Source organism: Cyprinus carpio, chromosome A7 (assembly GCF_018340385.1).
Source record: "Cyprinus carpio isolate SPL01 chromosome A7, ASM1834038v1, whole genome shotgun sequence".
NCBI lineage: Eukaryota > Metazoa > Chordata > Actinopteri > Cypriniformes > Cyprinidae > Cyprinus > Cyprinus carpio.
This window is the reverse complement of record NC_056578.1, coordinates 41,337,471-41,351,536: the sequence shown is the minus strand read 5'-3', so window position 1 is coordinate 41,351,536 and position 14,066 is coordinate 41,337,471. Positions and strand designations below refer to the sequence as shown.

Below are 14,066 nucleotides of genomic sequence, written 5' to 3'. Positions count from 1 at the left end.
TCAGAAGCACAATGTTCACTAATTGTCTGTCAGTTTAAGTCCTGATTTTTTCACAGGCATAATTGTGGCAGAGTTTCCTTATCATGAAAAACCTGGAAATACCGGAGAGTTTTACAGTTGTGATTTTCAGGCTTGGAGAAGTCATGGAAATGACTGTAATATGATTTCTCTAGTTATGCATTTCAGAGCGAGTCTGATAAATGCAAACGCCTTTGTGGCTAAAAACAGGTTCCTGTGTGTTACGCTAAGAGAGTGGCCTTTCTGTTAACTATGATAACCATGCTGTGATTTTATCCAGTATCTAATCACAAATGACTGGATAATAATAAGGCCTCAAAATGAATCATAATTAATAATAATAAAAAAAAAAGGTGGAGTCATCACTAGTGTCTCATGCAGACCTCAAAAGGTCATTAATCTGGGAAACTTTCAGACAAAGTCAAATTCAGAGACTGGATCTTCTTCAGGCGTGCTCGTTATAGCAGTCCACTACATTGTAAACAAAACTTTGTTTGTTAGCAAAAGAAGTTGCGTAAAAGTCAGCCAATGCATATTTAAACGAACCGGTACGGTTTTTGCATGCATTATGCTTCAGGCGCTGTGTTAGACTCAGTGTTCAGAGTAACATACTAACAACTTCTATTACAATGTCTGCAGTGTATATTATCTACACTGTGCATAGTATGAGTATTTCTGTAAGCATATAACAGGATGACATGTCAGTGTTGTTTTAGTATTTTTAATATACTATTATAGTTTTTAGTAATATTTAGATTTTTTTTATTTTTGTCATTTTTATCAGTTTTTATTCAAAATCAATATTTATCTTTAACTTAAATTTATATCAATTTTAATAATTAGTAATTATATTAATTTATATATTATATATTTAAACTTTAAAGTCTTCATCATTTTATTTCAACATTATTTATATTTATAATATATAGTATATAATGCTAACAGTAAAAATAAAACATAAAATTTAATTAAAATTTAAAAATAACTTTGTTTCCAAACTGTTGACTATATGCCACACACATGCAGTGTGATGAAACAGTGTTGCATATTAAATGTTTTCAAAGCTATCAGGCGGTATAGTGTACACTACTTCATATTCATTTATTTAGTAAGCTAGTATTCTGTTCCATCAGTGACAGAAAGCGTGTGGGCTGTCAGAGGTCAGAAGTAAATCAGCTGATTTTCGAGCCAGCCGTTACTTGCCAAGTTCTCAACTGACTCAGGAACAGATTTTGTGCTGTAAATGATGTTTTAGATGTGCTCTGCTGTAGTTAGTCTGAACACGTACTTGCTCTCCCTCTGTTTCTCTCTCTCTCTCTCTCTGTGTCTCACTGGTGCTGGTTATTCTCTGTTTTCTGTAGGCCGTTGACACTCACAGTAGACCTTTCCTCCGTCTATGGTCCGACTATATCCTTTCACTCCTACACCAGTTTTAAGGTTTTGTTCATAACATTTGCATATAAATGTGTGTCTGTGTGTGTGTGTTTCCTCTCCCACCTATATGCAGTTATGGAAAATCTGATTTCATAACATTTGCATATAAATGGCCCTAAAACTCTCTTTCTCCTTTTCTATAATATTATATGTAAGTATATAATAATACATATAATTATGTTTACATTGCACTATGATAACAATATATCTAAAATAAAAATATATATAATATTATAAAAAAAAAAAAAAACTTATTTATAAAATAAATATTTTAAATTTATAGTAGTTACTTTTTTATTAATTTTTGCGTTACACTATGGAAACAATTTTGCATATAAATAAATCATATATTATATATATATATATAATATATAGATAGATATTAATATATATAGATATATCCTAGAGATATATATATATTATATATATATATAAAACAATTTTGCAGTATTGATATATGTAAATACACAGAAAAAAGTAAACAAAAAAAAAATAAACATGCAAAAAAAACTCAATTATTAGATTATTTTTTATTAACAAAAAAAAAGAAATGTTATCTTATCCAACGCACCCATGCACCCATACATCTGCATGATTTTCATTATTCTGTGATATTTAACAGAATACTCCTGCTGCTCTTTTCCACACAGTGACCAGGAGCTTTTAACTCAAAAGAAAAGACAAAAATGTATCATAAATGTAGTTTTGTATCAAGAACAGACCGAAATGTAAAGAGCAGCATGAACATTCTGTGAAACATCTCCAATTTAGTTCCATATAACAAAGTTATCCAAATTTGGAACAACATTTGACTCTTATATATGTAACAATGTAATATTGTTAATGTATGTTGAGTAACCTCAGTTTTACACTGTAACTGCAATATTTATCCTATATGTCGTTTAGCAGGATAACAAATGATTTGTAAGGTTTTTAAAGAACAGCAGCATGTCTTGGTTTGTTGGTTCTTCATGCTGAGAAATTAAGAACAGATTAATGTGTTAAATGTAAAGTTTGATTATATTATGCTTCATATTTCATGGGTTTAATGGAGGATGCCATGCTGACAGATGACATGCTAATTGGATATAAATGATATCTTTTTTTAATGTTTTATTTTTAAACTGTGCCAGCTGAATCGAGAGGAGGGAAAAAGCTTCCTGTCGACACCTGTCCTGTCCCTGCCTGTCGTTCCACATGTCGGGGAAACCGATTCGGACACGCTGACTGAGATTCCCGACAGACTCGTTCTTCATAACGACGGTCCTGATGAGGAAGAGGAGGATGAGTACGGATACAGCTGGAGTGAGTCTCACATTCGCTGTAACACACAGCAGCCAGCAGAGGGCGCCGATCACACTGACTCACACTGGACTAGATTCAGAGAGGGACCCTTGTGAAAAAGAAATACATTATATGATACTTTAAAATATTATTTTAAAGAATACTTTATTTTACAGTGTCTTTGTAACAGTGTAATTATAGATTTAAGTACTGACTATTATTATTAACTACCTGTACTTACTATATGGTTAGGGTTAGAATTTTCAAGTAATTAAGTTCAAAATTAAATATTCATAACTAATTTAAGAACAAAATACAAAGTATCAAGTGACAACTTAATATTATAGTGTTACTGAATATACTTAAGTGTGAACTTAATATAATGTTTTTAGACTCTTATTTGCTTGTTAATTGCAATGAAATTAAAATGTATTATAGTTCAGATTTATATAAAGTGAAATTAGCTGAACTTAAGAGTGATTTTAACCCACTTAAGCAGGACTTAAGTACATCTTTGTTTGTAATTTTATAATTAATTATGTTGTCTTTGAAATATGGTTAAAGTACTGTTGAATGTATGATAAACTAAAAATATACTTTTTAAAGTATAATTTCTATTGAAACTTGTATGTCATGTATTTAAATATTTGTAATTATACATTTGTAATGATGTTGCGATTTAGTGCATTTAAAATATGTTAACTTTAAATGTAATATCGTATAACACACTACAGTTCAAATTTTACTTTCAATGGGCTTTAGCATGTTAGTCAACACATCAGAATAAGTGTACTTCTTTAAAGTCTGACAAAAGATTATTAAAACAAAATGATTTAAAATGTATTTTAAAGTAAAACTTTTAATTTGACATTACAAAATGCACTTTTAAAAGTGTACTTAAGTGTGTTAAGAAACAGTCATGAAAGTCACTGTTTAAGTCACTTAAGTATTAGTAAAAGTATAATTTAAAAATTTGAAGTACACTATAATTGCACATTCAATACAGTTAAGCACACTTAATCACACACATTTTTTCAAAGGCCATTAACACCATTAACGAAGTGTAAATAAGTTAAAAACACTTAATAGACATCCAGCAATATTAATCAACAGAAAAAAACAAGTAAAAGCATCTAAATGCAGGTGTGTGTATGTGTGTGTGAGAAGAGAAGGTAACAGAGCGGTACGGGCGTTTACCGGGTCAGCTGCACATGATCGAGCTGGAGAAAGGTTGCACGGGTCTGGGTTTGAGTCTGGCAGGGAACCGGGATCGTTCACGCATGAGTGTGTTTGTGGTGGGCATCGATCCCAACGGCGCCGCCGGCCGAGACGGACACATCGTGGTGGGAGATGAACTGTTAGAGGTGAGTGAAAAAGAAATACACTTTAGCATACTTTTAAAAAGAGTACTTATTACTTTACTTTAAAAGTGTGAACTGAATGTAATGTTTTCAGACACTTAATTGCATATTAATTGCAATTAAATGAAAATGTATTATAGTTTAAATTTATACAAAATGTGTGGTTTTTTAATGCAGTTTATATTAAATGATTTTTGATTTTTGTTAAGTTGGTATGTAAATACATCTTTATATGTAATTTCATAATCCATTCATCTGTTTAGTCAATGGTCATGTTTAACATGTTTTTTTTTCCTCTGCAGCAAGAAACATTTCATAATTACTTTATGATAAACTAAGATATAATTAAAAATAAAACCTAATTTAATGACAAGCATTTATGATAAACTAAGATATACTTTAATATAAAACCTATTTTATATACAACAAATATATTATCAAAACATAATGATTTTAAAAAAAATTACTTTGAGAGTAAAACTTTTAACTTGACATTATAACAAAGGTCACTCATTAAAAGTGTGCTTAAGTGTGTTCCGAAACAGTCATTTAAGTCTCTCTCTTAAAGTCACTTGAGTGGCCTTTAAGTTCATTAATATATTATCTGCAAGTACACAGTACAGTTAAGCACACATCTTTTTCAAGCTAAACAGATCAGGGCATTTTCTGTTTCATCTCGTTGTTTTGGCAGATAAACGGTCAGGTTCTGTACGGCCGCAGTCATCAGAACGCCTCTGCCATCATTAAAAGCGCACCTTCAAAGGTCAAGATCATCTTCATCCGTTATCTTAAAAGATTTTTAACCCTTACACGTTGATCTGAATATATTTTTAAGCAACAGAGATGCTTTGAGTCAGATTGTGTGTGTGTGTGTGTGACTCACCGTACGCACACACATATGTGTGTGTGTTTCAGGAACAGAGATGCTTTGAGTCAGATGGCTGTCGGGCCGATGAAGGAGACGGACTCACCGGACGCACACACAGAGGTGAACTCACACCAAACCCTAACTCTAAAAGACTTTATTTACTTCATTTCTGAATCAGTTTTAGTCAACTTTAGACCCTTGTGAAAAAAAGGAGTGCTCTTAATTGAACTGAATGTGCACTTGTAGTGTACTTCAAATATTAAAGTATATTTTTTTAAAAGCTGTAGAAGCAGATAATATAAAATTATTGAAATAAAATGCCACTTAAGTTGAAAATTGAGTGTTTACTATTGTCATTTTGCATTATTGACACACTATTTTCCTACTTAATACTGTAAAGTTGCTTTGACACAATCTGTATTGTTAAAAGCGCTATATAAATAAAGCTGACTTGACTTAAGTGACTTAAAGAGTGACCATTTTATGAATGTTTCTAAAGTACACTTTTAAAAAGTGACTTTTGTAATAATGTCAAATTAAAAGTTTTACTTTAAAGTACATTTTAAATCATTGTTTTAATTAGCTTTTTGTCATGTTTTAAAGAAGTACACTTATAACTGTAGTGTGTTCTTCAATTTTACATTTAAACTTAAATGCAATAAACTGAGACCTCAAAACAAACATTTAAAAATAAATAAAATAAAGCCAAAACACCAATAAAAACTTGTAAAATGTATTTCAAAGATAATAGCAGAAATGCTTGTCAAAACACTCAGCAGTACTTTAACCATATTTCAAAGATAATAGAAGTAATTAAGAAATGCATAAAAAATTATACGTTAAGTCCTTGTTGAGTGAAAAAAAAAACACTCTACAGTTCAACTAATTGCATTTATTATAAATATAAACTGTAATACAGTTTCATTTAATTACAATTAGCATGCAATTAATTGCCTGAAAATATTACATTCTTATATATATTCTTAATTATAATATTTCCTTAATAAGTACTCTTTTTATAGTATTGTAAAGTGTACTACTTTTTCACAAGGTGAGGCAAACAGACACACATTAAACATTCCTGATGCGTTTAAAAAGATTGCTCAGTCGTTTCTTTATTTTCAAGCATAGCGCTATCCGTCAGCATCCCTCTACATCTCAATAAGTCCATTTCATGATTTTAAGAGATTTTAAGGGGCCAGCATTTGAAGCTAAGCAAACAAACAGTCACCCTCAGGTTCAATCATTCATTCATTCATATAATCATCCGTTCATCTGTTTAGTCAAGATCATGTTTCTTCCTCCGCAGACAGAGACGCCCAGCTCAACACTAGACGTGATCCAGCACGTATCTCTTCCTGTGGTGAGACACACACTTCAGCTCTCCTCTGTGTGGGTTCTCTCTCCGTACCGGTGATGTTCAGTGTTTCTTTCTCTCTGGGAGGATGGAGGGCTGGGTTCGGTCCTGGGAGGATGACAGCAGGAGCGGATGCATCTTTCAGAGTCTGGATGAGAACGGAGCGGCTGGAACGGTAAGAAGCACTGTGCCACACAATTAAAGATAACAGAAATGATGTTCATTTTACTTTTCTAATGTGACATATTTCTGATTTTCAACCAGAGAAAAATATAGGGTTTGAAATGTAGGGAAAAGTGGCGCCTGCTTGACAATGAACTGTGCTCAATAAGTGTTTTAGGAAAGTAAACAAAGTGTTATTTTTAGCATCTTTGATGAACTGTTATAGTTTGTGTTAATGTTTTGAATTAGATTTTACATCTTCAGTTTTTACTTTAATTTCAGTTAACAGTAGTTCTGTTGTTGTGTCATTTTAATTTATAAAAAATATGTCTATATAGTATTTATTAGTTTTACTTTATTTAGTTTGTTATTTTAGTACTTCAGCTTAAACTAAACGGAACTGAGAAATATTGACAACTAGCTCAAATAAAATAAGTTTAAGTTTGAATTCAGCTAATGTTTATTTTATTTCAAGTAACGGAAATGTTTTTTCATGGTTTTAGTTTAAGTCAGTAACAACTCTGTTTAATGTTTGAGACGCTCCGCGGTTTTCTGAAGTCATTATACAAAAATATTTGAACTCAAAATGCTGCAATTAACCAATCACGATCAAGCATGCCTGAAAAATTGGATAATACATTTCAGTGACATTTTGTGGAAATGAATTCTTCATAAAAAGAAGTCATACTTAATGTCAATCGATGCGTTTAGTGTGCACTAATACTGTGTCTTTTAGTTTTAATAAGGCGTGTGTGTGTGTGTGTGTGTGTGTGTGTGTGTGTGTGTGTGTGTGTGTGTGTGTGTGTGTGTGTGTGCGTGTGTGTGTGTGTGTGTGTGTGTGCATGTGTGTGAGTGTGTGTGTGTGTGTGTGTGTGTGTGTTTCAGGACGGTGGGATTGCAGCGGGACACCAGCTGCTCGCAGTGGATGACGAGATGGTGCTGGGACTCTCTGTGGAAAAGGTAAAACTCTTTCCAGCCGTGAAATGTTTTTAAGCAGGTGTTTAAAGCAGTAGTCAGTTGTGTCATGATTTACTCACTAACGTTGTTCCAAACCCCTGGGACTTTCTGTCTTCTGTGTAAAGCGAAAGGAGAAAAGAATATCCAAACTGCTGTTTTTAATAAAGCAACAGCATCGGAGCTGTCAAGCTCACGAAATGACAAATATCTGATCTAAATGTATCTCAAACTTGTTTTTTTTTTTGTTCACTATGATTTGTCTTTTGATGCCATACTGTATGGTAGCTTTGTAAGCAACAAACCAAAATGTGACATTTAAAAACTTTCTAATTTTAATATAAAATTCAAACAACTTCTAGATTCTTCTGTTCTCTGTAACTCTTTTGTTACCATATTACAATATTCTGTAAATATTCTGTTGAGAGTTTGTGAATGTACAGTAATGTTCAAAAGTTCAGGGTCAATTTTCGAAGAAATTAATACTTTTATTTAACAAATATGCATTAAATTGATCAAAAGCGACAGTAAAGACGTTTATAATGTCACAAAAGATTTCTATCGCAAATAAATTCTATTCATCTGTGAATCCTGAAAAATAAACTGCATCACAATTTCCACAACAATATTGTGCAGCACAACTGTTTTCAACATTGATAATAATCAGAAATGTTTCTTGAGCAGCAAATCAGCATATTAGAATGATTTCTGAAGATCACGTGACACTGAAGACTGGAGGAATGGTGCTGAAAATCAGCAGAAATATAATTACAGTTTAACAGATATTCAGATAAAAAACACTTGTTTTAAGTTGTAATAATATTTTAGTTTTTACTGTATTTTTGATCAAATAAATGCATTCTTGTTGAGCAGAAGAGACAAAAATATATAAAAATCTTACCAACCCTAAGAAGTTTGAACAGTAGTGTATGTAAATAGGATTCAGTATTTCCAGAAGCGTCATTGTCTGATGTGAAGTGTGTGTGTTGTAGGTGATGTCTCTGCTGCAGAAAGACCAGCAATCAGTGAAACGCACCATCTGCACTGACTCCGCCTCCCAACCCTCCTCATCCAATCAGATTTGCTCGGGATCAGACCCGCTGGTTGCTCTGACATCATCAGAGACAGAGCCAATCAGGAGTAAGATGGGAGGGGGATCGGGGAGTTATTAAAAGAAAAAGGAAAGAGTTTGTTGATGAATGAATCAGAAGCTGATCTTTGTGTCATGATGCAGATTCCAGCAGATGCTCCACACCGGCGACACTGGTGTCTGATCCGGCGACGTGTCCCATCATCCCCGGCTGTGAGACCACTATAGAGATCTGCAAGGGCAGAACAGGACTGGGGCTGAGCATCGTGGGCGGCTGCGACACGCTTCTGGTGAATAAACTCACTGACGTGTGAGACTCTGCTTCACACTGAACTGATACAAACTTGTGCACTCTGGAAATTACCTTAATGTGTACCGAAATAAATACAACCTAATTGTAAACTGAATTCATGATTTTTTTATTTCAGTACAAATTAGCTTCCACCTTCAAGCTTTAATTTGCTTGATCTTTTAAACTCCAAAAGTTGGGACTCAAAGAAAATCCAGTTGTTGATTTTATTGTAAAATAAAAATAAAACTATATTTAAAAAAAAAAAAAAAATAAAAAAAAAAAAAAAAAAAAAAAAAATAACCTCTTTTGGATATATAAATATATATATATATATATATATATATATAAAGTGAAATAATCCTGAAATAAAATATAAAAATGTTTAGAACATGTTTTATGTTTTAGAACATAATTAAGAAATGTTGCCTTGGCAACTAACTGAAATAACACATTTAATTTGAAGTATTAAATATAAATATAAAATTACTAAAAACTCATATAAAAAATGTATAATTATATAAGAAATATAAAAAAACTAATACAAATAACAAAACACAAGACAATTACTAACAATTTAAATAAAGTAACTAACTAAATATATTCAAATGAAAACTGAAAATGTAAACTAAAAACCTTATTATGAATATTAATAAAAACTAAATAGAAATAAAATAATAATAGAAATCACAAAAGCTCAGCAAAATAACTTCAATCTAAAACTAAAATTAAAATAAAAGTATAAAAATAAAAGCTAATTCAAAATATTAATTAAAGCTAAATAGAAATTTAAAAAAAACTGATAAAATGGCAAAGGCATATTACGCAATTTCTAAAACTTAAAATTAACTAAACTTAATATATTAAAATGAAAACTGCAAATATAATAATAAAAGCTAATTCAAATTTAAATAAAAGTTATACAAAACTGATACAAATGACAAAAGCATAGCAAAAGGACTAAAACAGACTACATTTAAAATAAAACTTAAAATGTGTGTATATATATATATATATATATATATTTAAATATCTTTTATCTATTTTATATATATATATATATATATATATATACAGTATATATATATAGTAACTAATTCAAAGGTCTTAATAAGCACTATAATATATAAATACAGTAATACTAACATATCAATGTCCCCATCAGCACATCAAAATAAGATTATTAAAATAAAATAATTTAAAATATACTTTCAAGTAAAACTTTTAATTTGACATTATAATAAAGTGCGCTTGAATGTGTTAAGAAACATAATCATGAAAGTGTCTTTAAGTGGCCTTATTTCATTAATATTATATTATCTGCAAGTATAGTTTTTAATTAAATATGTTTTTAAAATTTGAAGCGCACTGCCAGCGCACATTCAACACAACATAGCACACTTCTTTTGGACAAGGGAGGAGGGACTCATTCATAAGAACTGTATCTGTCTGTGTTCAGGGCACTATAATAATCCACGAGGTGTACGAGGAGGGAGCCGCGTCTAAAGACGGCCGTCTGTGGGCAGGAGACCAGATTCTGGAGGTAAAATCTCCACCATCAGACGCTCTTCTGACTAGCGCTTTGATTTGATGTCAGCCGTTCTCTTTCTCCGTTGTCTCTCTCAGGTGAACGGTGTAGATCTGCGCGTGGCGACGCACGACGAGGCCATCAATGTCCTGCGGCAGACTCCGCAGTGTGTTCGTCTGACGGTCTTCAGAGACGAGGGTCAGTATAAAGAGGAGGAGCTGTGGGACTCCCTGAGCGTCGAGCTTGAGAAGAAACCAGGCCACGGCCTCGGACTCAGCATCATCGGGAGAAGGTACTAGAACACTAGTTAAAGCTACTAGTCAGTAAAGTTAATTGGGGTTTCCACATATTTTTGCACACTGATCAGAATTGCGTTCCATATTTAATCTGTATGGGACTGAAATTATATTTTAGCATCTTTTATCTAAACAGCTGAAAATGCTTCAGTATGTCTTGCATTAAAAATAAACAATATATGAGCTGTAATATATTCTCACTGACATGTTGCAAACTTTATTTAACATCAAAATTTACAATATATGGAATGTTCGGAGTCAGATATGCAAATGGTTGTTTTGATGTCACAACAGGGAGATAAATCGATTTATTAATGAAGTCATGTAAACGTGGTTTACTTGCTATGTCGTGCTACTGAAGTGCATGTAAACAGGGAAAACGGGTTATTTTAATAAGCTGGTATTTATATAAGCATGTAAACATGCTCAATGTCTGCTGCTGAATTCAACAATGGTGCATGAGTATGAAATGAAAAAAATGTACACAAACATCTCTATTTAAACAATATTCCGTTCACAGCCTACTTTCTAGATTTGCCAGATAACCATAACATGTTGCCAGATGTGAAAAAGAAAAACACTTTACTTTAGCTTGCTTTGAAAAACAATACTTACTACAGAAATAATATTCTTTAAAAGAATACACTTAAGTGGGAACTCAATGTAATGTTTTCAGACACTAAAACGCATGTTGTTTGTGATTAAATGTAAATGTTTTAGAGTTTACATTTTTTATTAAATGCATTTAGCTGAACTTTTTGACTCACTTAAGTAGGACTTAAGTACATTTTAAAATGTAACTACTTGTACTGCCGAATGCACTGTGGCAATATATAATTTTCTTTAGATAAGTTAAGAAAAAATGTCTCCCAAGCAAAAATGTTATGTGCAAAAGTTATATTATTGATAAATTCATAGAACAGGTGCTACTGATGAAAATCTAAAAAATAATTCAAATTATGCACATTTGAAGTTGTATAGCTTAAGTTTCTAACTCATATTTAATAGCACTTAAGTGTTTGTTTTTTTAACAATACAGTCAACTTTTAACTAAGTTGTACTGGAGTGTGTGTGTGTGTGTGTGTGTGTGTGTGTGTGTGTGTGTGTGTGTGTGTGTGTATATATATATATATATAGATATATATATATATATATATCTATATATATATATACACACACACTTGTAATATATGTAATATCAAATAACCCTTAGCAGTTATAATCAAGCACATTACAGTTAAAATGATAATCAAGTATTTTACATGTGCTTTAGTATGTCAGTCAACACATCAAAAGATGTGCAAAAACTTATTGCAAACATGACAAAACACTATTCAAATATAATGATTTTAAATGTATTTTAAAGTAAAACTTAATCTGACATTATTACAAAGGTCACTTTTTAAAAGTGTACTTAACTGTGTTCAGAAACAGTCATGAACGTGTCTATCTTTAAGTCACTTTAGTGGCAAATTTATTTTATTTATAATTTTTTAAATATATTTTTAAGATTTGAAGTACGCTACAAGTGCACATTCAATAGAATTTTTCATAAAACTTAAATGGTATACAACCTTTTTTCTCAAGTGCTCATAAATGCATATTCAGCTGTGTGTCTCTGTAAGTGCGGTCAGTGATGAACTGACTGTGTCTGTGCGTCTCTGTCTCAGGAGCGACACAGGGGTGTTCGTGTCGGACATTGTGAAGGGTGGAGCGGTGGAGACGGATGGACGGCTGATGCAGGGAGATCAGATCCTCTCGGTTAACGGCGAGGACGTTCGTTCAGCCACACAAGAGTACGTGGCCGCGCTGCTCAAGGTGACCAGCAGACTCTTTTCCATTTGATTATTACTGAAAGATATTCAAGACGGATGATCGAAATAGAAGAGACTGATTAAGCTTTATTTCTGTTTTGTATATAAATCGCTTTAGTTTTTAGCTTAAACGTTATGAACATTGTGTAAAGCAGTGGTATTTATTAGTATTATTGTGGTTTTTGCTAACATTTTGAATTTTTAAACATTTTGTTTTAGTAATTTTGTTGTGCTTTTGTCATTTCTATTAGTTTTATTTTATTTATTTTTTGTTTGATTGATCTGGTGTGAATGTGAAAGCCAGTGCACACGCATCACTCACAGGAACTTGTTTGGATTTTCCTCAGAGTTGTGCTGGACCAATCAGGTTGGAGGTGGGCCGTTTTAAGGCGGGGCCGTTCCACTCGGAGCGCCGTCTGTCTCAGAGCAGTCAGGTCAGACACACATCCTGCTTTACAGTCGATCACACTGTTAAAGACTCATCCGTCTGAAGATATGATCCCAAAACACATTCTCACACAATCAGCGAGTTTGTTCTCGAACACTACGCAGGTTTGACATCTGTGACTAGTTAGAGCGGGTCTTACAAGTGTGCACCAGTGTTATTATAGCAGAATTAATGGTAACACTTTACAATAATATCTCATTTGTTAACATTAGTTAATGGCATTAACTAACATGAACTAACAGTGCATGAACTGATGTTAACAGATACAAGTTTTGATTTTAATGATGTTTTAGTAAGTATAGTTCATGTTAACTAATGTTAAAAAATGAAACCTTATTGTAAAGTGTTACCTTATTTATTATTTATACTTTATTTAATACTTATTATATGTCTTTTTTATTATTTCAAATCACATTTTTATTTGTCATATACATAACCATCCATAGTATGACATGCAGTGAACTGCTTTTTATGAACACTCCATTAAATAAATAAAAAAAGGTAAGAAATGTAAAAGTAAAATAAATAAATAAATAAATAAAACTAGAATATAGGAATAAAATAATTTATATATATAATACAAAATGACAATTAAAATATAATAAAACAATATACTAAATAGAATAGTACTGACATTAATTGAAGGATAAAAGGTATAGAATATGTACGAAATAAATAACAATAGAAATACATTTTATACTATTGTAGTTATTTATTTTATATATTTTTATGTATTATTTATTCATATAGTATTTGTTAATATTTTATATTAGCTTTCATTTTTCAATTTTTAATTTTCATTCAGATTAAGTTTTAGTAAATTATTTGTTTTTTCACTTATTAGTTTATAATATATATATATATATATATATATATATATATATATATATATATATATATATATATATATTTTTTTTTTTTTTTTTTTTTTTTCAGTTTTAGTCATATCAGTTCTTCAGCTTAAATTATTTCAGTTTTATTTATATTTGTGACCTTGCCTGTGAAAACCCAGCTAAAGTCATTTTTTTGTGTGATTTACTGTTTTCTACATAAAAGCATCATTTATAAAGATGAACCTTTATATCTTTAATATTGACTGAGTAAGGCCATGTCAAAGATTGAAATCATAGTGAAATTAATGGTTGAAGTCAGACTTTCTGTGT

General features: G+C 31.4%; 1 protein-coding gene across 1 annotated transcript in view; it reads left to right on the top strand.

Moving 5' to 3' along the window:
* Window positions 1-14,066, top strand: part of LOC109045585 (multiple PDZ domain protein-like) — a 68,669-nt gene that overhangs the window by 49,251 nt on the left and 5,352 nt on the right. The window contains exons 29-41 of the mRNA XM_042761209.1: window positions 2,586-2,757; window positions 3,904-4,100; window positions 4,789-4,880; window positions 5,013-5,085; window positions 6,275-6,328; window positions 6,417-6,497; window positions 7,370-7,444; window positions 8,431-8,578; window positions 8,673-8,818; window positions 10,277-10,360; window positions 10,444-10,637; window positions 12,312-12,459; window positions 12,803-12,889. Of these exons, the coding sequence (XP_042617143.1) occupies window positions 2,586-2,757; window positions 3,904-4,100; window positions 4,789-4,880; window positions 5,013-5,085; window positions 6,275-6,328; window positions 6,417-6,497; window positions 7,370-7,444; window positions 8,431-8,578; window positions 8,673-8,818; window positions 10,277-10,360; window positions 10,444-10,637; window positions 12,312-12,459; window positions 12,803-12,889 (1,551 nt within the window). The remainder of the gene's footprint in view (window positions 1-2,585; window positions 2,758-3,903; window positions 4,101-4,788; window positions 4,881-5,012; window positions 5,086-6,274; window positions 6,329-6,416; window positions 6,498-7,369; window positions 7,445-8,430; window positions 8,579-8,672; window positions 8,819-10,276; window positions 10,361-10,443; window positions 10,638-12,311; window positions 12,460-12,802; window positions 12,890-14,066) is intronic.